This window comes from Phytophthora infestans, genomic scaffold, assembly GCF_000142945.1.
Source record: "Phytophthora infestans T30-4 supercont1.3 genomic scaffold, whole genome shotgun sequence".
In the NCBI taxonomy this organism is placed as follows: domain Eukaryota; phylum Oomycota; class Peronosporomycetes; order Peronosporales; family Peronosporaceae; genus Phytophthora; species Phytophthora infestans.
This window is the reverse complement of record NW_003303756.1, coordinates 1,192,876-1,213,491: the sequence shown is the minus strand read 5'-3', so window position 1 is coordinate 1,213,491 and position 20,616 is coordinate 1,192,876. Positions and strand designations below refer to the sequence as shown.

The following is a 20,616-nucleotide window of genomic DNA, read 5'->3' as shown; positions in this document are numbered from 1 at the left end:
AGTGATGAAATGCGCAAGCGAAGTCATGCCGGTGGCCAACCTCCTTAACGACAAGGTATGCATTGGCTGGCAGCATCAACACTTAGAGCAGATCATATAAAGGCTTCAGCTGGAGCTTTGTAAAATAGTATGTTGATATTTTACAAACCGTTTGGTTGTTGCCCGTTTTTTTCTGCCGACTGAGATTAGCATTGTTTAGGAAGGCTGGAGAGGTTTCCTCGCTGTAAATTCGACGCCTGTGTACACGGTTGAAGCATGATACCGGAGCTCGGATCGAGCTGACAGCTCTATTACGAAGTATATTAATGTATTGAAGGGCTAAATAGACAAACGGTGTATTTTTACCGGCCTTTTCTTGGCCCCAACCAAGGTGTCCGCGGTTGGCCCCGCGCGACGAAAATGGAAATGGAAGTAGAGGTTCATTAAGCGAGCGATATCGTGCGCTGTAGGTCGATCTGGCCAATAAGAATTGCAAAGAGAGAATCGCCCCTGTCTTGAGCACTACTCAGCGTATTTTAAATAGCCACCGATCATTCTAGCACCCGGTAGAGCGCCTGGCCCGTTGGTGTTCCGCCTGGAAACTCAATGGGTCATTATGGGACAGGTGACATTTAAGGTCCAAACCGGCCTTAATGACAATCCTAAAATCTTTTCGTGACATTAATTTCGGACATGGCAACGGCGGACCCCACGCCGAAACGAGCATAACCCCAACGTTGGGCACGTCATGAGCAAGCCGCACATATGTGCGCGGTGCGCTGGCGCTCTCTAGAGGCCGAGCACTCCCACGCCGCGTGGCAGTCCACAGACTAACTTGGGCGATTCCTACGTGACCCCCCTCCCTTTGGCCATCCTCCATCCCGTCTCTATACATCCAGTGTTTTCACTGGCGTTCCTGTCGCCGCGCTTTTGCGAGGAAGCCGGAGCTTTTTTTGTACAGGTGCTTTTTTTCTTGATGTCTTCGATCTTCGCACGCTGATTGGCGGATTTTTATTTTAAATTTACGCGCGCGCTCGAAATGCTTACAAAAATCAAGTAAAAGCTCCACTTCAACGGGCCTGTCGAAAGACATGTGACGACTCCGTGAAAAACGAGATTTTTTTAGTTTTTGACATCGCTTACAACGGAATTTTCCAACTCCAGCTCAAGTCTCAAGACCAAAGTCCCAAGCTCCACCCATACACCAAGATGCCGTCCGCTCCGTCCACGAAGAAGGCCAACGCCGGCCCCGGCTACTACGACCTCATCAAGGAGGCTGTGTTCACTCTCAAGGAGCGCTCGGGCTCGTCTCGCCACGCCATCGACAAGTACGTCGCCGCAAAGAAGGGCGCCAGTTACTCCAAGTCTCGCCTTAACATCGCGCTGAAGCGTGGAGTCGAGTCCGGCAAGCTGGTGCCCGTGAAGGGCTCGTTTAAGCTGGCTGCTGAGGAGAAGAAGGGCGCCGCCAAGAAGCCTGCTGCCAAGCCTGTTGCTAAGAAGGCGACCTCTGCAAAGAAGCCTGCCGCTAAGTCGGCCAAGAAGTCTGACGCTAAGAAGTCTACCAAGACGGCTAAGAAGCCCGCTGCGAAGAAGACGTCTACAAAGAAGACGACGAAAACAGCCAAGAAGCCTACTGCTAAGAAGGTCACCAAGTCTACAAAGAAGGTGACGGCTAAAAAGCCCAAGACTACCAAGAAGAAAGTGGTGAAGAAGTCGGCGGCTAAGAAGACTGCCAAGAAGTAAGCTACATTATCGCCTGCCACTATGTTCTTTTACTAGTTCGTATTCGCTGGAGCGACGCGGTGTCGTGTCTCCGAAGCCTTTATTCTTATTTTTCCAAATGGAATCCAACTGCTTTGAAAAAAAATGTTTTTGTATTTTACTAACTGAAAAGTTGCAAACGTTGCTCTTCGATGAGAGCGTGACTTTTGTCCAGCTTGACTTGCAACAAATGGAGTTCCTCCTGAAACTCAGCAATAGCCTGATCTTTTCGTGCAACAGTTGCCTTTACACGTTCATGCAAATTTGCCAACGCCGTGTCGTGTTCATCACGCAACTTTTGGACTTGCTGTTGGAAATGACTTTCCATACTTGCCTGTTTCTCACGGAGGGACGTGACCTCAACGCTCTGTTGCTGTTGAGTGTACTCGCTGTCGGTCTGTAAAGAGATGCAGCGCTTCTCCAGTTGCGCCACGGAGGCTTCGTGTTGCCTTCGCTCTTCGTGCAGACGACGTGCCAAGTCGCTCGTTTTGTCGCTTGCCTGGTGCAAGTCCTGTCCAAGCGCTTCGTTCTCGCGCCTCAACTCGTCGTGTTGTCGCTCCAGCTTGCTCAATTTTTCATGCAGTTCGCGGTTCTTTTCCATCCACACGCCCTCGATCTCGCCTGTTTGTTTGAGTTTACGCTCGTACTCGGCTCGATCGTGGCTGAACTTCTTCTGTGCCTTCCGCTCAGCACGCTCGACCATCTGTCTGCTTTCTTCCTGGAGTTTCTCAATCACCAACTCGATCTTTGCATCACGAGACTGCAACATTTGCTTCTCCAATTCCTGTTTTTCTTTACTCATTTCATCGCGTAGTTTAATGGTAAGTTGCGCCTTGAACTGCTCACATTCGACACTCATTTGTCCCCGTAGAGCCATAAACTCGCTCTCATACTTGGCCATAATCTCTTGTTTCTCCTTCTGCATCTTCTCGGCTGCAGTCTGTAGTTTCTGCATATGCAACGCTTTAAGTTCGTCCAATTCTTTGGCATGTGCCAACTTGGCTGCGCGCATTTCGGCATATAATTCATTTCTTGTTGCCTCGCCCTCTTCCTGTAGTCGTCGACGTTGCGTACTGAGCTGTTGCTGCAACTCCGCGTCAGCGGCATCTAAGCGCGTCATGAATTTACCACGTTCCTTCTCTCTTGCCTCGACCAATTTTCGTTCATAGTCGTCTTTCAAGCGCTGCAACGCGACATCACGCTCTTTTTCTAACTGTATCTGCAGTTTTCGACGTTCTTCACGGGCAGCCTCGCGTGCTTTCTCCAGATCTGTCTTGCCTTTAGCGAGAATGATCTGGATGTCAGGCTCCAACGCGGTGACGGTCGATTTCTTGATCTCCTCCGTCTTCTTGACGATCCACTGGTCTCGGCGAACTTTTTCCTGCACTGTCCACCGCTCCTTGGCATCCTTCAGCTTCAGCTTAAAGCGCTCAACTTCGCGTGCGTTATCGGCTTTAGCTTTCTGAACCTCGGCCACTAACTCTTCACATCGCTTTGCCAGTTTAGACTAGTAAACAGTTAGCAACATTCTCAAAACATACAAGTTATTATTTTTCTTACCTTTTCTGTCACAAGGTTTTGCGCGAAATCCATTTGCTTTTCGAGTTCTTTGTTGAATTTCTGTTGCTGTGCAGCAAGTGCTTCTTTCATGTGCTCTTCCGCTTCTGCCAATAGTTGCTTGGTCTTAGCGGCATCTTTCTTACGAGCCATCTTCAGTAGCTCAATAGTTTTCGTCTTGTCCTTTAAAAATGACAGCGTAGGTATTAGTTCGCGAGCTTAGCATCGGCAGTTGCACCAGTGCATACCCACATTCAACTCGATCGTTATTGTTGCCAACTTTTCCTTGATACCGACATAGTATTGATGCGAGTTATTGCCGTCGTCTCGGCTACTGAAAGCGGAGCGAGTTGAGTGCAGCGGGGAGTTGACACTGCTGCCGTTTGTACGTCTTGAGCCGTTCTCCCATGCAGACTCCTTTGACGTTCTTCTTGTGTGTCTAGCACGATACAAAGGTGCACTTGACGCTCGACTTGTGATAGACGGTAGCTGGACTGCACTCTCGCTTTCCAGAGCGTCTAGATAGTCGTAAATACTGCTACTAGCACTTCGCTGGCTGGTATTACTGCCTGCCCGCGAGCGAGATGCACGAGACTCAAGCTCTTCGTGGTCTTCATGATTTTCTTCTTCCTCCTGATGCGCAGGTGACGTTGGTTCTTCAATACGCAACTTGCTCACTGCAAGTGGCAGCTATCATATGCGCAAAGCTTAGAAAACTATAGACAAGCAACATCATAGCACAAAAGCTTACGCGTGTGTCATCCTCATCGTTATTAGAGCCTCTGGACCTCCCTTCAAGCAGCCCGTAGCACTGTCAGCTTCACTAAACCTGAACAGAATTATGCCAGCCTCGTACCATGTGTTCGGCGTCGGTCATCACCATGATGCCGCTGCATCCTATCAACCCGAGTGATGAAGCACGGGAGTTTCTTCTTCATTAATTTTGGCTCATTTGCAATTGCTGACATACAAAAAAAATGCCAAGTTTGCACACTTCAACTTGATGTGGTGAACACGAATTCGCCATTCACTTGAAGTTGGGCGTCACTCGTCGATTCCCTCCGTACATCGCACCTAATGCTCCGACAGCTTCGCCAGCCTCTCTTTGCAGCCCGTCGCTCCTTCACTGCGGCCGAATGCAGCCTCGCTCGGTCTATGGTGCGTGTTGACCAGAGCTAGCGACGAATTATGTGGCATTAATGAGGATTGTGGCTGCCAACAGTCGTCCAGTAGGGACCTCGACCTATTCACGCCCACGGAAGAACATGGTGTTTTGCGAGAGATGCTTACAGGTTTTGTAAAGACCAAGGTGGATCCGCAGGCTTTGGAACATGATCGCGAAGAGAAATTCAACGTCAAGCTCTTCCGCGAGCTGGGAGACCTTGGTCTGCTGGGCATCACGGCACCCGAGAAGTAAGACTGACAACTAACTACACTACTAAGATCATGACTCACTAAATGCTGCGACAGATACGGAGGATCGGAGATGGATGCACTTGCTGCGGTGATCGCCCACGAGGAGCTCTCGTCCAGCGACCCAGCCTTCTGTTTGTCCTTCTTGGCACACTCGATGCTGTTCGTGAACAACGTAGCGCGCAATGCATCGGACGCTCAGTGCCAAAAGTATCTTCCTGACGCCTGCTCAGGCGCTAAGATCTGCGGGATGGCCATGAGTGAACCCTCAGTGGGTACAGACGTCTTAGGCATGCGTACAACGGCGAAAAAGTCTGACTGTGGCAAGTTCTACCTGCTGAACGGAACCAAGTACGTATTCTACTTGGTATCTAATCTGATTAGGAGCTTAACGCGCGCTGTATATACAGAATGTGGATTACGAACGGAGCTTTGGATGACACTGAGTTGGGTGACACCTTCTTGGTGTATGCACGTACTGGCAACTCGGGGAAAGCTAAGCAAGACTTCTCTTCGTTCCTCGTTGAAAAGGGCTTTGAAGGCTTCTCATTGGGTCAACGCATTAAAGACAAATGCGGCATGCGCGCGTCCAACACGGCGGAGCTAGTGTTTGAGAACTGTAAGGTTCCTGTTGAGAACATTGTGGGCACAGAGGGCAGCGCCGTGCTCTGCATGATGCGTAATCTCGAGATCGAGCGCGTGACGTTGGCTGCAATGAGTCTGGGCATTGCTCGACGCTCGCTTGAGGTCATGAGCAACTACGCTAAGGAGCGCGAGGCCTTCGGTCAGCCGCTGAATAACTTTGGACAGATCCAGAAGAACATTGCCGAGTCTTACGCGGAGTATATGGCTGGGCGTGCGTATGTGTACAACACAGCGAGGTGCGTTGATGTGTATAGGTAGAGCGAAATTATGCTAACAACACTCGAAATATTACAGGAAACTCAAGCTAGACTCGGTGGGTAACCGCGTAGACACGGACGGTGTCAAGCTGTACTGCGGCGACATGGCGAAGCGCGTAGCGGACCGCGCCATCCAAACGCTGGGTGGCTACGGCTACGTGGGCGAGTACAACGTGGAGCGCCTCTGGCGCGACTCCAAGCTGCTCGAGATTGGAGGCGGCACTAACGAGTCACACCACAAGAATATGGTGCAGGACCTCGTTCGCAATGGGCTCTGATGTGATCATCGTTACGCGATAAACTGGAAAAGGTTAATAAAACGGTCTCCATCTTTTGCCATTACCGATACTTGTTTCAGTCTAATTGCAGCACATGATCTATAAGATCTTCTCGACAAGATCCGCTGAAGGATATCGAAGCCTTTTCATCAGATCTTATTGCTCGATCTTTGTGTTTGCGTACCCTTTCGTAACCTCATGGGTACATCTAGCGTACATCTGGTCCAATCTAACATTATCCACTTGGAAGGCAACTCCCTCTATAAGAGCAATACCGTGAATCTGTACGTGGCGACATATGACTGGCAGTTTTCGTGCACCGTATTCTGCGTTTACTTGAGGCTCTAGGGCCCCATCGGCCGACCTGCTATCCTGTCCTCCCCGACGACGACAACCTGTTCCTGTACCTGTATTTCGGCGGGGACAACGACAACAAGCATCGTCGCCTTTGCCCGATGTATCTCCTCCGATCTCCGCATGCGACGTCTCATTGATCCCCCCGCCCTTTTCTCGAACCGTTGTTCTTTTGCTGGGTACGGGAAATGGATGGCGTTCGCTCCAGACGGGTTGGCGCGCTACCTAAACGGGTCGAACCCGCGTGAGGTGTGCTGTAATGATTGGTTCATCAGATTCGGGACGACATAATTCGGGGAAACCATTACGTCGCAGTCTTTTACAGACAGCCCGTTTGTGGAGTTGCATTTTTGGCCAATCTGTGCAATCGTCTGGGAGGGGGTTTCAATCTGAGTTCAAGACGACGGCAGTTTGCGCCGGGAGTCCCAAACGGCTGCAGAGTAAACGGCGGACATGCGACTGACGAGCAACAAGCTACAGCAAGTGTTGCAGCGTCGAAGACCCCAGGACTAAAGACACGATCGCCGCCACCGCTGTCATTCGCAGTAAAAGCCAGGCTAGGGATCTATTTAGCGGTCTAGGGGCATCTTTCGGGCCAAAAAGAGCGAAGAATGTGATCGTCTTTTGCGGGGGACGGCACCAATCCCTGCCATTCCTGATATGGGGAGGTCGAGGTTTTTTCATCGTACCTTACTGAACCCAAGTCACGTGGTTAGTCGCCGAGGTTATTCGATTCTGCGGCCGTTCTTCTTTCCTTCGTTTTCCCAGAAACGAATTTCAGTCATTTTCGAAAGCAATCGAGCGGTGGCAGGCGAGGCCCCCCGAATACACGCCCGCCCTCTTTTTGGAGTGACCATCACTCCGAAGGCACTGTCCAAATTCGCGCGCCGCGGCAACTTGAGGTCATTCCTCAAAAGAGAGCAAAGCCCTCGGACCCATCGGCGCCTCCCAGCAGCCACTCGGGCCCCGTGACAACAGTTGCCTCTCCGCTAACTGCGATTACGCGGCCGGCTTCGCCCAAGCTGGCGCCCTCAGCCACCATAGGTGATCCAAGACTGAACGATCCTCGAGACGAGGTGGTGCAGCCCCACAAGGCCGCGAAAGACGACCAGAACGCAGTGTTCCAGACGGCGCGCATTGAAGTAGTGAGTCCCAACGACAGCGCAACTCCGTGGACCTCGGGCACGCCCCGAGGGCACCTCGACAGCGTGCACGTTTGTGTCATGATGGTCGAACAGCAAACACAGCAGAAGCCCGCGCCTGCCTCCGTCACTAACAATGTCACGATAAAGCAGGAACCCAACGGCACTGCTCCAACGCCTCCGCCAGTCACAAAGGCCATTAGCGATGTCAAGGATATTGGTCATGCGGTTATCAAGACGGAAAAAGATCTTGATGTGAAAAAGATCAAACCTGTCCCGGATCTCCCGCGCCAAGTACTACAATATGCACCACTACTTGTTGGAAAGTACTACATCCAAGACAAGCGTGCTGTAATGTTGCTGATATGTGGGGAAATGAGCGAGGCTGACATTTAAACCAAACGGAGTACATTAGCTTCTTTCGAGATGAGTTCCCGAGGAGCAGCGGGTGCGATCCCGAAATGTGCCGGCGCAGCTGACAGCGTTCATCCCGCCATGTCTGGCTCAGCGCTTGCGCGTTCCTCCAAGACTACAAACGCCGCTGCGAACGAAGTGACACCCGTGTATTTGGGCTACGAAACGAACGCGAATGTGCGCTCAGCGATGCCTTTCGAGGGAAAGTACAGCGGCTCCTTCCAGATCCAAGCCGTCAAGGGCAAACACCAGACTGTAGCGGAGAAAGACGTGGAGATCCGATTCGTACACGACGCGAGTAACCCGACGCACTTCGTGGTCACTGGCTCAGGTGAGAACCGCTTCGGTGTGTTTTCGTTGCATGGGTTCCTGGACAAAGAGACGAATGAACTGCGGTTATATAAAGTCTACAAGCCAAAGGAACCAGTAAAACGGACACTACCAAGACGCTCAAGGGCAGCGCGAGCAGCTACACCCGCTGTGAAGCGTGAAGTGAAGGCTTTGTCGATCTCTGCACCGGGCGTAGCGGCTATTACGGCCTCAGTAGAGGTGGCAAAGACTGTGACGCCTAAACCTGCACCAACGATTGTCGCTCCACGAAGTGTGGGCACCCCAGTGTCCGACTATTTGTCTCCGTCTTTGGTACTTGGACGCTCGGAGAGGAAGCGCTCTATCCCTGCACATCTACGTGAGGATAATATCCTCGAACTGGACCAAGCCCCTATGAGTATGAAGAAGTGTCTGAGTATTCTGAAGGGTTTGATGGCGAACCCTAAGGCGGCACCCTTTATGGCACCCGTGGACCCTGTTGCGTTAGGTATTCCGGACTATTTCCACGTCATTAAGGAGCCGATGGATCTCGGAACAATCCGCAACAACTTGGAGTCTGGTTTCTATGACAGTCCGTCGGATTTCGCCGAGCATGTGCGACTGACATTCCGAAACGCGACGCTCTATAACGCCGCCCACAGTCAAGTGCACATCTATGCCCGTAAACTTGTGGACGACTTTGAAAAGCGGTTCAAGAGTCTGAATGTCAAGCTGTCTACCAAGAGTAAAAGTGTGGATGTAAGGAAGAAGGACCGGAAAGCGGACGGCACATATTCGTCCAAGAAGGTCCGAGGTGGCAAGGGTACGAAGGGCAACACGAAGCGACAAACGTCTGGCGAAGATAATGGCTTGATCATGTCGCTAAAGGAAGATATCGAGCGTCTTAAAGCGACTCTGGAACAGCTGCAACCGGCCATGGCGAAGGCTGTTGCGTCCAAGTCTGCAAAGGCTGCCAAGTATGTTGCGCACTCTTTAGTTTTTGATGGAGTATGTGTGTATTGACATGTGTTTTCATCTCGTTCAGGCCGTTCAAGATGGACGACTTAACTGAAGAAGAGCTGAACGAGCCCATGAGTCAGATGGACAAGGCTCGATTGAGCTCCGACATCAAGTTACTTCCGCAGGACAAGATCAATCGTGTCCTTCAGATCATTGCGGAAGCTGTTCCTGTCGCTAATTTGGCGAACGAGAACGACGAAGTAGAGTTAGACATCAACGCGTTCGACACGAGGTGCTTGCGAATGCTGGAAGGATATGTTAGGGTAAGAATCTCACGACCTCTTCAAGCTACACATGACCTGGACCAGTAGCAAGTGTTTGACTTGTCTCCTGCTCTGTAGGAAAACGGGATTGGTCGCAAACGGAAGCGTCCGACCAAGAAGTCGAAGATGCAGCCAGCTGAAAAGCGGCTCAAGTCTGCCAAGGGTGGCGGCGTTGAATATCCGTAACCGGCAGGAGGAGCTGAAGAACCAGCTGGCAGCTATAGATCGCGACGGAAACGGCGCGCCGCGCACACAAGAGAACGGCGATCGACGCCCAGACCAAGATGTCGCCATGACAGACGTGGATGGCGGTGCGGAAGCTGGAGCCACGAAGAAGGCTGGCGAGAACTCGGACAGTTCTTCTAGCTCGTCCGAGTCGTCAGACTCGGATAGTGATAGCGATAGTGAATCCGATTCGGACGACGACGGCGGTGCTCCTCTCGAAAGGGTGGGTTTGTGAGATTTAAATTGATCGAGTGAGTCTTTAGAGCGGAGGTGGCTCAAGTCATATTAATTAACGCTCCTCTGCTGTCATGACCACAGTCCCCTCCGCTCTCAAGCGCCCCCAGTTTATCCCAGCTTGACCCCTCGGCTTCCGTTCATTCCGGTTAGTATTTTCACGAAGAGGCTAAATAATGATGCTAAAATTGTGTTGTGTAACAATAGATGCGGCCAAGAAGATCCGTGACGAGCAGCTGTCAAGCTCCGAGCCTCTTCGTGTGGAGAACCGTGGAGCTTGGAGTATGCTGGCCAAGAAGGAGACGCCGAATGGAACGCCCCTGCCTCAGGCTAATGGCAGTCAGTCCACGAGCTCGTTGTGGCTTTCTGCGCGTTCGATGGAGCAGATCAAACAGCAGAAGATCCAGCAGAAGGAAAAGGAGCGCTCAGATGAGTTGGAAGCTCAGAAACGCCGTGAAGTCGAGCTGCGTGAGAAGGAAAAGGAGCGTGAACAAGCTGAGCGACGAAAGCAAGAGCAAGAGCAAGCAGCGAAGCTCGCAGAGGAGAAACGTCTTCGAGAAGAACGTGCTCGTGAAGCGGAGCGTGCTCGCCAAGCGCAACTTGCGATGGAGCGCGAGAAACTGGCTCGTGACGACGATGTCGAGCTCCACGACGCCACGTTGAGTGAGGACCTGGATGCCTTCAGCTCGTCCTCATTTTTGTAAAGTCGCTTGTGAGTGACGAGGTGAGCAAGACGAAGTGTATCATCCTTCGACGGACGTGCAAAGTTTTAGTAAGCTGCCCGTCGAGTGCGTGCGTGCGTTTGATATTTATGCCGGTGACTCGATTCTGAGCGTATCCAAAAGAAAACACCAGGTAGTAAGAGTAGCTATTCTATCTAATCAAGCCAAAATTTGATAGGAATTTTTAGGCTTCATGGCTTTTAAAAGCGTACTACGTACAGCAGTATTTCTAAAGTAGTAATACTAACGTTAGTTGAGAAGATGCAAGTGAATGATCTTCACAAGAAGTTTGAGGACTTGAATGAGGAGATTACAGCTGCACTTCGGGTGCAGCAAGATGCAGTGACGAGTGCCAATACCTTCACTGGTCGCAGTAATCTTGCTGCGGCACGGAAAGATGCGCTACGTCTTGCTAAGAAGACAGCAGACTGGCGAGGAGACGTGACGGCGTTAGCGAAACATATCGATCTTCAGCTGCAGAATAGTCGTGCGTTGCGCTCTCATTACGCACAGTCGCTGCTGCGTTCGTCAGCTCAGAAGCAACAGGAAGAAGCGGAAGGTTCTCGACTGCGATGTTTACGCTCGGATCTGAGATTGCTGCAGGAGTTCCGGGTGCATTTTGTGCGTCAACGGGATGAGGACCCAGCGTTGCTTTCTGCAATGGAGGAAGAGACGGTATGAAAGCAGTGGACTTGAAATGGACACACTTATGATCGCTTTACTTGTTTTTAGAAACAGCTTAAGGTTTTTATTGACAAGAATATCAAGAAAGAGAAGATGGGAGGCAGTCAGGAGCAAGCAGCTCTTGCGTTGGAGCTCTTTGAGATGCGGCGAGATCTAATGAGTCGAATTTCAGAGGATCTTGTCAAGGAGAAGAAGCAGCTGGACGTTGAAGTTGGGTACGATAACGTGGAAGTTACCATGTCATACGACGTTATCACCGTGTTGCTCATTGGTTTTACTCGCAGCAACACGGAAGCACTAGCAAATGAAGGCTTTGGTATTGGCAATAGCGCAGCGACGGAGAAAGATGCGTTGGCGTCGTGGGATACGCAACTCTATATATCCTTTTCACCTGAAGTGGAGCGAGCAGACATCGCTAGAGGATATTGTTTTGTTGGTGTCCTTAGCGTCACGGCGACGAATTTTGTCTTTGTTTGTGCTCACGTCATTCTCATGCAGGCCTTGCAGGAACTTCAAAAAGAGAAGCACCAGAGACTCGCAGCTAAAAGTCGACACTCTGTCGTAGCTATCGCTGGAGATGAAGTCTCGGATGCTGTTGCGATGGAGCCACGAGCACCGTCACCAACACGGACCAGTAGTGACCTGAAGTCTGAAATGTTGCTCGAAGATACACACTTCGCAATGCAAAAGCTGAAGCGAGAGGTGGCTGAGTTGAAAACCACCAACTCGAAGCTGATGTTGACGAACTCGCAACTGGAAGACGACCTCGCACATTTACAAGCCAAATTCGAAGAGGAAAAAAGAGCTCACGTAAACGGGAAGAAGTGGTTTCTACCAAAGATCCAGAAGGTGGAGTTTGTACCTTCCGGCTGAAGACCCTGGTGCTAACTTTTTTTTTTACGTAGATGGAAGATCAGATGCTTAACATCATCAAGGCGTTTGAAGAAGTGAAACTCAGTGTAGAGCTCACGACCAACATGTACAAGGTTCGTCCCATGATCTGTGCAGCAGATACATTGATTAATATCGTGACAATTGCTGTTTGTAGCACATAAGCAGCACGTTGACTTTACAACAAGAAGATGAAGACGAGCTCAAACGGGTAAAAGCTCTGCCAAATGGGGTGGCTTCTCGAAATACTTTTGATGACTTTGTGAATTACAGGAACGTGACCGGATAGCGCTCTTGCTAGCAGAAGAGATCAAGAAGATTGCTGCTCTCACCAAGGTTAGTCGTTCTCCTTTCTGCTTCTACATGTTCGGTTTGACGTAATAAAGCACTGCAGGAAAACGAGCGGAAGGAACGACTTGTCACGTTAGCGATGGCAGCGCGCTATGAGATGATTCAATTTGCAAACCGTCATGAGAAGCAGGCTAAAGAAGCGTGTGAACAGCGTAATATCTGGGAATTTCGAGCACATCAAGCTGAAGCAGAGTTAGCAACCAACAAGAAACAACTTGAGGAGGCATTCCAGCGTCTTGAAGCTTCAAATGAGACGCTCTCGAGTGCAAAGGCATCGATTGTACAGCTACAAGGAGAAGTTCGAGCCACCGCACAGACTGCAGCAGCGAAGGAGGTGGAGTTGCTTGCAGCCTTTGACAAACAACATACAACAAAAACTGGATAAAACGAAACGTGAGCTCATGGAGTCAGTAGCAGAGATGCTCAGTCTGGACAGCAGACTACGTAAAGCTCATGAGAAGCTCACGAAGCACGCTACTGATGGAAGCGGATAATTCTTGTTCACTTGGAACATGATCGTGCAATAATGAACCGATAATATGCTCTCTAGATCTCGATATCCCGTTTTTGCGGCACACGGATATGACGCATCGTTGTTCCTTGTTCCGTAGGCTTGAAAGGTGCCTGTTGCCCGTATGGCTTTGGGATTCCCAGGTCATCTGGAATATAAGCATTCGGTCGAGCTTCTGCGGTTGTATACGTGAACTGAGACGGGAAGTTGGCAGCATGTGCAGCTGCAGCTTTTGCCATCTCTTTTGCAGCCCGAGTTTCGTTGTTGTGTAGCTTTTGAGCTTGTAATCGCACTAGTTGCTGCTCGCTATATGCGTTTGGTGCGTAGCCTGCAAGTGCGCGCTTTTGGCAGTCCTCAACATCAACAAAAGCGTCATGTTTCTCTTGTTGGAGTTTCATTGCTGTAGCTTGATACATTGATAGCTCCGAGACAACAGCCATCATGCGACGTGTAGTCTCCTTGATTCGACCTTGGAAATCGTTCACTCGTTTAGCCAGTTCTAAAGTCTCGCCACGACGTGCAGAGGCCTGCGTTCGAAGCTTATTGGAGAGACCAGTGACTTCTTCTAACACCAGTTCTTTCTCTAGCAATTTCTCCTTCTTATGGTGGTATCGATCCTCCAGATACGCTAATTTAGCGGTGAGCTGATCTTCATCGGGGTCCTCACCACCAAGAGAACGCCATCGATCGCTGTTCTTTGGGGTTTCCAGATCGCGACAGAGCAATTCCGTCACGTCTTTCTCTTGCTTGAGATCTTCTTGCAACAATAAGATACGTTGCGCAAGCTCAGGTAGATGTGGTAGCTGTCGTCGAGCATTTTCAAGCTGACGCTGGAGGTCAGCGAGCTCGATTTTAAGCACTCGGATCTCTTGATCTTTGCGTGACAAGCCCGTCTCACCAGAATTTAAAGCTTGTTCTTGCAGATTGGATTTTTCATAGAGAATGCACAACTCGTCATTGCGATCAATGAGCTGCACACCAGTGCCGTTGCGTGCATCCACTGCGAGCTCGTACTTTTTCTTTAGACGTAGCAATTCCTTCTCCGTGTGCGTTATGATCCCATTGAGCTTGTCAATTTCAACAATTTGTTGCTCAACTTGTTCCTGTTTCGTTCGATATGCATCGTGCGACTTGTTAGTGTCGAGACGCAGCGAGTCACGCGAGCATTGCGCTGTTGAATGCGCTAGTTTTTCCTTCACAAGCGCCTTATCCTTCGCTAGTGATTCGTTTCGAAGCACTTCTACTTCGTTGTTAAGAATCTTGATCTTCTCTTTCATTTCAGCTAGTGCTTGCGTCGAAGCCTGAATGAGATTCACATATTTGTTGCGTTCGTTCTTGACGACGTCGTATAATGCCGAGAATTCACGCAAGTGGTTTGTCGTCTCGTTCCACTTCTTTGCTAAGTCAAAAATCACGAGCTCCTTGGTTTTAAGCTCCTGTTGCGTTTGCCGCTCCGAGTTTAACGCCGAAGTGGCTTCACGAGCCTTCAGTTCGCGTTGTGCAGTGAGCATTGTCACCAGTTTTTTCTGTTTACTTTCCTCGACTAACCATTGGGCAACTTCCGCTTCAAGTTCGGCCACTTGAGCTGATAGAGCTTCAAGCTCTTCGCTTTGGAGTTTATCCCCATCTTCTTGCTTTAAGAACCGAGCAATTAGTAGATCTACCTGTTGCTTCACATCCAGTTGACGCTGTGCTTGGTCTTTGTTTTCCGAGCGAAGAGATGATATTTGATGCTGTACATCAACTACTTGAGCGCGAAGATTCGGTAGTAATGCCTTGCTACTGTCTAGTTGGAGAATCTGTTTCTTGAGCTCGCGTTTCAAGCGGTCATAGTCTTTTTGTGCCTTTGTACACCGTTCGTTTTCACGACGGGTGGCTAGTTCTAAAGCCTTAGCGCGAATATCAAGACGAGTCTTCTCTCCAAGCCTCATGACGTTGACATTCTGCTCTTCTCGAAGGTGTAATGTGACGTGATCTACGTCTCGTTGTCGTTGGTCGATCGTTTCTCGATGCACGTCCAATTTCTGTGCAAGTTCACGATGGACTTCATCGGCGTCGCGTAGCTTTGCTGCTGTAGAGTCAGCAGCAGCTTGTAACTCACCAGCGCGCGCTTTATCCTTATTGCTCTCTTTATCCAAAGCTGCCACTGCTCGTGCAACTACATCTGCTTGTTTTTGCATCCGGTCAGGATCCCCTTGAAGGTGATGCAGACGCTTAAGTTCAGCAGCGCTGGTCTGCTCAAGACGAGTGTTTTCTTGGTGTAGGAAGTCAAGTCGTGCCAGATATTCTTTCTTGCGCTGTGTGTCCTTTGATAGTTCGCTATCCAAGCGATGAGTTTCCTCAGCGAGTCCTGCAATCTCGATCGTTAGCTGCTTTACTTCAGGCTCAATGAGTTGTGCGTGAGCAGCTAGAATGGCCTCCTTTTCGGCCACGAGGTCGGCGTATTCTCGTTGTAGTTCAGTTATTTCAAAGGCAAGGACTGCATCACGGTCTACTGCTTCGGCTAGCTCCTTTAATGCTCGGTCCTTCTCGCGTTCTACAGACGAGAACGCAGCAACTTCTTCGGCCTTGCGAATCGCCTGCTTCTCGACCTGAATCTTCTCTCCGAGGAGGTCACGATTGAGTGCTTTAGCCTCTTTCAGTAGTTGTTTCTCGTGTTTGTATGTTGCCAATACACACGAGTGCAGTTTGGCGTATTTCTCCTTGTGGAACTGCAACTGGTCAAGTGTCAGCATGTCCGCCTCGAAGTACTGTTCCAATAAGCGGAAAGCCGACGCTCGAGCCGACATGGCGGGCGAAGGGGCTCCAGCTAGAGAGATACTTGCTGCTCCTAGATTATCTCGTCCCGCAAAAACGCCGATCTCTCCATCTTCTAGTTCCTCGTTCTCCAGTCCCTCGTTGCTGGTGACGGCTGCGCGGAGGCTGTTGCTGGATAAAGACGGAACCATGCTACTGACATCGCTATCTTGGTGCTCTTCCATGACTGTTCTCTAGTTAATACGACGAGACGCTGCTACCGCACTGATACGTAAAGAGGACAGCTATAAATGTTGGCGGCATTTCCAGTGCGGTTTCCCAAGTTGAAGCGACCATCACTCCGATTTTAATGTTCATCACACAATGTACCCATCCATAAACAATCCAGAGCAAATGTCATCGAGCTGGAGTGATTGGCGTCATCGTGCTTGATATTCGCTCTCTTCCGGGACATCGTCGTTCCTTCTTCTACCTTTAAATGCCGACGTCGAGCGTACAGATTTGCCGTCGCAAAAGCTGCACGCGTCTTGACTTGGAGTGGAGCTGCGGTCTGCCACACGAGGCCATGGACATCAACAACGTTTTAATCGAAGATCTGGACAAGTACATTGAGTCACATAACAAGGAGCAGGAGGTCGTGACCTCCGACACTTGGGGTACGGACATCACCATTTCTAGCTCGGACAACCTCGCGCCCTCGTCCGAGTTCGACGATGCTCCGTTTTTCGTGCACTCGCGCGGGATCCGCAAAATGTGGGCCGAGCCGGACGCTAGGGATGTCTTGGTGCGCGGCAAGACGTATATGGACGACCAGGTCAAAGTACCGGCCGGTAAAGCCATCGGCAAGCTACTACACGTTGATCTGTGGAAGTTCGAGACTGCTGAAGAGCGTCACCACCTCGCTATGAAGGAAGAGACACGCCCTAACAGCGTACTCGCTTACTGCCGCGAGAAGTTCCCTGACTCTCGTGTCTTCATTGTCAGTATCGAACTACCCAACGCAGATAATCTAAGTCTTGTGATGTACTGGCTCATACCGCCAGCACCAAAGAACCCGGAGGAGGACGACACAGCAGCTTTCCACCGTCTGTTCAACAGATTCTGCGACGAAGGAGACGACGACTTCCGGAACAACCGCTTTAAGCTCATCCCGAACCTTGTAGAGGGTCCGTGGATCTTACAGACACTCGTGCCTAATCGTCCTGCACTCACTGGCAACAAACTGACGCAACGCTACTTCTGTCGCAGCAACTACTTCGAACTGGACTTGGATGTAGCCTCCAGTACAGCGGCACAATACATTGGATCCATGTGTCAGAGCTGGGCGAGCTATCTGCAAATGCATCTCTATTTGACTCTTCAAGGCGACAACGAAGATGAACTCCAGGAACGGGTTCTCGGTGGCGTCGACGTCTCGTATTTAAATCTCGAGCTCGCGACGGAATTCAGTTAGTGTAGTGCTCAGACATGTTATGAGCGAGTAGTGCTAGAGAACCTAGAGACAATGGCTTTTTATTAACGAGTCAGATGGGTTTACTTGGCCTCTGGGAGCACCTTGTATGGGTTTAGAACCCCCTTGGGGTCCATCATGTGCTTCATCTGCTGCATGAGCTTGATGGCGTTGTCAGACTTGGACAGGTGGAGATACTCGGGCTTGTGTGTACCAATGCCGTGTTCAGCACTGATGCTCCCGTGATACTTGGACGTCTACTCGAAGACGAACGGCTCTAAGGCATTGAACACTTGTTCCTCGTATTTCAACGTTGAGATGTTCAGGTGAACATTACAGTCACCGATGTGGCCGTAACACACCACCTTGGCATCGGATGGAGCGAGTCTTTCCCGAGTTTCCTCTGCGATTTTGTAGTATTGCTCAATCGGCAAGGACACGTCGTACTTGTACACATATCCACGTGCAGCAAGTGCAACGGTGATGTCTTCACGGATTAAGAACAACTTGCGCGCTTGTGCTTCGTCTTGAGCCACAGTACCGTCAACAACGACGCCAGAGCCCATGACATTTTCTAAGTACTCGTTCAGCTTCTCCATGTCATGATCAGAGTTGCTACCCGACGTCTCAATCAATACGTAGTACGGACTCGGCGTCTCGAGGGGATCCTTTGTCCAGTCTTGTTGCGATAATACTATATCGAGAGACTGGCGGTCCATGAACTCCACGGCTGACAGGACTTCTCCTAAGTGTTTCTTGGCTTCAACGAATGCCTTTTGGACCGATGAAAAATCCTCACATGCAAGCAACGCCACGTTCTTGGATGAAGAGCGAGGAGGGGTTAAAATGGACACCTTGGTCACTACACCCAGCGTACCCTCAGAACCGATGAATAACTGCTTGAGATCGTAACCAGTGTTGTCCTTGCGCATGGTGCTGAGGCAGTCGATCACCGTTCCATCCGCTAGTACAGCCTCAATACCCAACACCGTACCGTGTAGAGAACCATATCTCAGCAAACGGAGACCACCAGCGTTGGTCGCGACATTACCACCGATCTGACACGTTCCTTTCGCGCCGAGATCAAGTGGCATCATGTAGCCGTGCTTGGCCACGTGGTTGTCCAGGTTCTCCAGGATGCAGCCAGCCTCACACACCAAAATACCCGACACCTCATCGAACGAGATCACGTTGTTCATCGAGCTAGTGGACAGTACGATTTCGTCGTACACCGGCACGCTGCCGCCCACGAGACCAGTGTTGCCTCCTTGCGGTACGACTGGCAAGTTACGCTCGTTGCAGTACTTGAGGATGGCTGAGACCTGCTCCGTGGTCTTGGGCTTGAGCACCATCTGATGGCTGCTCTGCGCCTTGTACTTCTTGAGCCAATCCACCGTGTACGTCTCGGTGTCATCAGCGTCGGTGAGCACGCTCTCGGGTTTAAGTAGCTTTTGGAAGTCAGGAGGCGTGTGCGGGGTTGCGCGTGGGTGTGGAGAATGCGCGCACGGCCGAGAATGCACCGAATTGACGGCGTGTCATACGCAGGAGCGCTGGGTGAATCATCGATGCTCAGGACCGGGCACAATCGTAAATGACGTACGTACAATATGCTTTGACTGGCGAAATTTGCGCAAGCATCTTCAAACGACATTCAAACGACATCGCAACTTGAAGTCTCTAAACAAAGTTCGTGCTTCGGATGATAAAGTGGCTATGACTTTCGATTACTTACTGTAGTTGCGCTCGAACAACAAGTCTATTCGCTAGTGGGTAGAACCTTGTACGGGTTGAGGATTCCCTTAGGGTCCATCATTTGCTTCATTTGCCTCATGAGCTGGATGGAGTTGTCGGACTTGGACAGATGCAGGTACGAAGGCTTGTGTGTGCCGATACCATGCTCTGAGCTGATGCTTCCACGGTACTTGGACGTCCACTCGAAGACGTAGGGCTCCAGTGCGTTGAACACCTTCTCGTCGTACTCTAGCGTAGATATGTTAAGGTGCAGGTTGCAATCTCCCATGTGGCCAAAGCCGACCACTTCAGCGCCAAGAGGAGCCATCTTCTCACGAACCTCTTCTACGACCTTATAGTATTGATCCATGGGCAGCGAAATGTCGTACTTGTACACGTATCCACGTGAGCTTAACGACATCGAAACATCCTCGCGCAACATAAACAGCTTCTGCGCCTGAGCCTCATCCTGAGCAACCGTGCCGTCAACCACAACACCAGATCCCATGACATCTTCCAGATACGCCTCCAGCTTCTCCATATCGTGGTCAGAGTTGCTACCCGACGTCTCAATCAGTACGTAGAATGGACTGGGCATCTCGAGTGGATCCTTTGTCCAGTCCTGTTGAGACAACACCATGTCCAGAGACTGACGGTCCATGAACTCAACGGCGGACAAGACCTCGCCCAAATTCTTCTTCGCCTCAACAAACGCCTTCTGGCAAGCCTCGAAGTCTTCACAGGCAAGGAGTGCGACATTCTTTGACGATGAACGGGGAGGAGTTAGGATCGACACCTTGGTTACCACACCAAGCGTACCCTCAGAGCCGATGAATAACTGCTTGAGATCGTAACCAGTGTTGTCCTTGCGCATGGTGCTGAGGCAGTCGATCACCGTTCCATCCGCTAGTACAGCCTCAATACCCAACACCGTACCGTGTAGAGAACCATATCTCAGCAAACGGAGACCACCAGCGTTGGTCGCGACATTACCACCGATCTGACACGTTCCTTTCGCGCCGAGATCAAGTGGCATCATGTAGCCGTGCTTGGCCACGTGGTTGTCCAGGTTCTCCAGGATGCAGCCAGCCTCACACACCAAAATACCCGACACCTCATCGAACGAGATCACGTTGTTCATCGAGCTAGTGGACAGTACGATTTCGTCGTACACCGGCACGCTGCCGCCCACGAGACCAGTGTTGCCTCCTTGCGGTACGATTGGCAAGTTACGCTCGTTGCAGTACTTGAGGATGGCTGAGACCTGCTCCGTGGTCTTGGGCTTGAGCACCATCTGATGGCTGCTCTGCGCCTTGTACTTCTTGAGCCAATCCACCGTGTACGTCTCGGTGTCATCAGCGTCGGTGAGCACGCTCTCGGGTTTAAGTAGCTTTTGGAAGTAAGTCTTATCGTCGTCCGTCCAGGAGGCGTGTGCGGGGTTGCGCGTGGGTGTGTAGAATGCGCGCACGGCCGAGAATGCACCGAATTGACGGCGAGTCGTACGCAGGAGCGTAGGAAGCATCATTGCCATAGAGCTTCGCCTCAGTGTGTGTAGCTTGATGCGCGAATTGCAATGCCGTGTTGCGGATACGTGCAACCGATGGCTCGCGTCCCGCAAAAGAAAGTTGAAGAATGTTGCGCGAACGTTACATGTGGTGTGGAAGCTGT

At 50.7% G+C, this 20,616-nt stretch overlaps 11 protein-coding genes across 11 annotated transcripts; 7 read left to right on the top strand and 4 right to left on the bottom strand.

Moving 5' to 3' along the window:
* Window positions 1–1,115: 1,115 nt before the first annotated feature.
* Window positions 1,116–1,846, top strand: PITG_02255 (histone H1, putative; the record flags this gene model as incomplete). The annotated part of the gene is made up of 1 exon (XM_002907159.1): window positions 1,116–1,846. One exon carries the CDS (start codon window positions 1,189–1,191, stop codon window positions 1,720–1,722), a length of 534 nt encoding a protein of 177 aa, XP_002907205.1.
* A 15-nt stretch (window positions 1,847–1,861) lies between these two features.
* Window positions 1,862–4,059, bottom strand: PITG_02254 (uncharacterized protein; the record flags this gene model as incomplete). Its single annotated transcript, XM_002907158.1, has 4 exons — window positions 1,862–3,247; window positions 3,301–3,480; window positions 3,550–3,970; window positions 4,049–4,059. The coding sequence occupies 4 exons, from the start codon at window positions 4,057–4,059 to the stop codon at window positions 1,862–1,864; spliced, it is 1,998 nt and encodes a 665-aa protein (XP_002907204.1).
* Window positions 4,060–4,352: 293 nt separating this feature from the next.
* Window positions 4,353–5,890, top strand: PITG_02253 (isovaleryl-CoA dehydrogenase, putative; the record flags this gene model as incomplete). Its single annotated transcript, XM_002907157.1, has 5 exons — window positions 4,353–4,455; window positions 4,520–4,710; window positions 4,768–5,061; window positions 5,121–5,591; window positions 5,650–5,890. 5 exons carry the CDS (start codon window positions 4,375–4,377, stop codon window positions 5,888–5,890), a joined length of 1,278 nt encoding a protein of 425 aa, XP_002907203.1.
* A 1,577-nt stretch (window positions 5,891–7,467) lies between these two features.
* On the top strand, window positions 7,468–10,755 carry PITG_02252 (uncharacterized protein; the record flags this gene model as incomplete). Its single annotated transcript, XM_002907156.1, has 9 exons — window positions 7,468–7,512; window positions 7,651–7,732; window positions 7,829–8,827; window positions 8,891–9,086; window positions 9,155–9,392; window positions 9,471–9,555; window positions 9,677–9,848; window positions 9,953–9,999; window positions 10,059–10,755. 9 exons carry the CDS (start codon window positions 7,468–7,470, stop codon window positions 10,553–10,555), a joined length of 2,361 nt encoding a protein of 786 aa, XP_002907202.1.
* Window positions 10,756–10,834: 79 nt separating this feature from the next.
* PITG_02251 (uncharacterized protein) lies at window positions 10,835–11,254 on the top strand (the record flags this gene model as incomplete). The annotated part of the gene is made up of 2 exons (XM_002907155.1): window positions 10,835–11,194; window positions 11,246–11,254. The coding sequence occupies 2 exons, from the start codon at window positions 10,835–10,837 to the stop codon at window positions 11,252–11,254; spliced, it is 369 nt and encodes a 122-aa protein (XP_002907201.1).
* A 96-nt stretch (window positions 11,255–11,350) lies between these two features.
* Window positions 11,351–12,130, top strand: PITG_02250 (uncharacterized protein; the record flags this gene model as incomplete). The annotated part of the gene is made up of 4 exons (XM_002907154.1): window positions 11,351–11,472; window positions 11,542–11,653; window positions 11,756–11,815; window positions 11,864–12,130. The coding sequence occupies 4 exons, from the start codon at window positions 11,351–11,353 to the stop codon at window positions 12,128–12,130; spliced, it is 561 nt and encodes a 186-aa protein (XP_002907200.1).
* A 448-nt stretch (window positions 12,131–12,578) lies between these two features.
* Window positions 12,579–12,993, top strand: PITG_02249 (uncharacterized protein; the record flags this gene model as incomplete). The annotated part of the gene is made up of 2 exons (XM_002907153.1): window positions 12,579–12,797; window positions 12,898–12,993. The coding sequence occupies 2 exons, from the start codon at window positions 12,579–12,581 to the stop codon at window positions 12,991–12,993; spliced, it is 315 nt and encodes a 104-aa protein (XP_002907199.1).
* A 52-nt stretch (window positions 12,994–13,045) lies between these two features.
* Window positions 13,046–15,799, bottom strand: PITG_02248 (MBO2, coiled coil flagellar protein; the record flags this gene model as incomplete). The annotated part of the gene is made up of 1 exon (XM_002907152.1): window positions 13,046–15,799. The coding sequence occupies one exon, from the start codon at window positions 15,797–15,799 to the stop codon at window positions 13,046–13,048; it is 2,754 nt and encodes a 917-aa protein (XP_002907198.1).
* A 422-nt stretch (window positions 15,800–16,221) lies between these two features.
* PITG_02247 (uncharacterized protein) lies at window positions 16,222–17,220 on the top strand (the record flags this gene model as incomplete). Its single annotated transcript, XM_002907151.1, has 1 exon — window positions 16,222–17,220. One exon carries the CDS (start codon window positions 16,246–16,248, stop codon window positions 17,218–17,220), a length of 975 nt encoding a protein of 324 aa, XP_002907197.1.
* Window positions 17,221–17,300: 80 nt separating this feature from the next.
* On the bottom strand, window positions 17,301–18,780 carry PITG_02246 (D-2-hydroxyglutarate dehydrogenase, mitochondrial precursor; the record flags this gene model as incomplete). Its single annotated transcript, XM_002907150.1, has 3 exons — window positions 17,301–17,448; window positions 17,491–18,665; window positions 18,724–18,780. The coding sequence occupies 3 exons, from the start codon at window positions 18,778–18,780 to the stop codon at window positions 17,301–17,303; spliced, it is 1,380 nt and encodes a 459-aa protein (XP_002907196.1).
* Window positions 18,781–18,973: 193 nt separating this feature from the next.
* On the bottom strand, window positions 18,974–20,503 carry PITG_02245 (D-2-hydroxyglutarate dehydrogenase, mitochondrial precursor; the record flags this gene model as incomplete). Its single annotated transcript, XM_002907149.1, has 1 exon — window positions 18,974–20,503. The coding sequence occupies one exon, from the start codon at window positions 20,471–20,473 to the stop codon at window positions 18,974–18,976; it is 1,500 nt and encodes a 499-aa protein (XP_002907195.1).
* Between the last annotated feature and the right edge of the window lie 113 nt (window positions 20,504–20,616).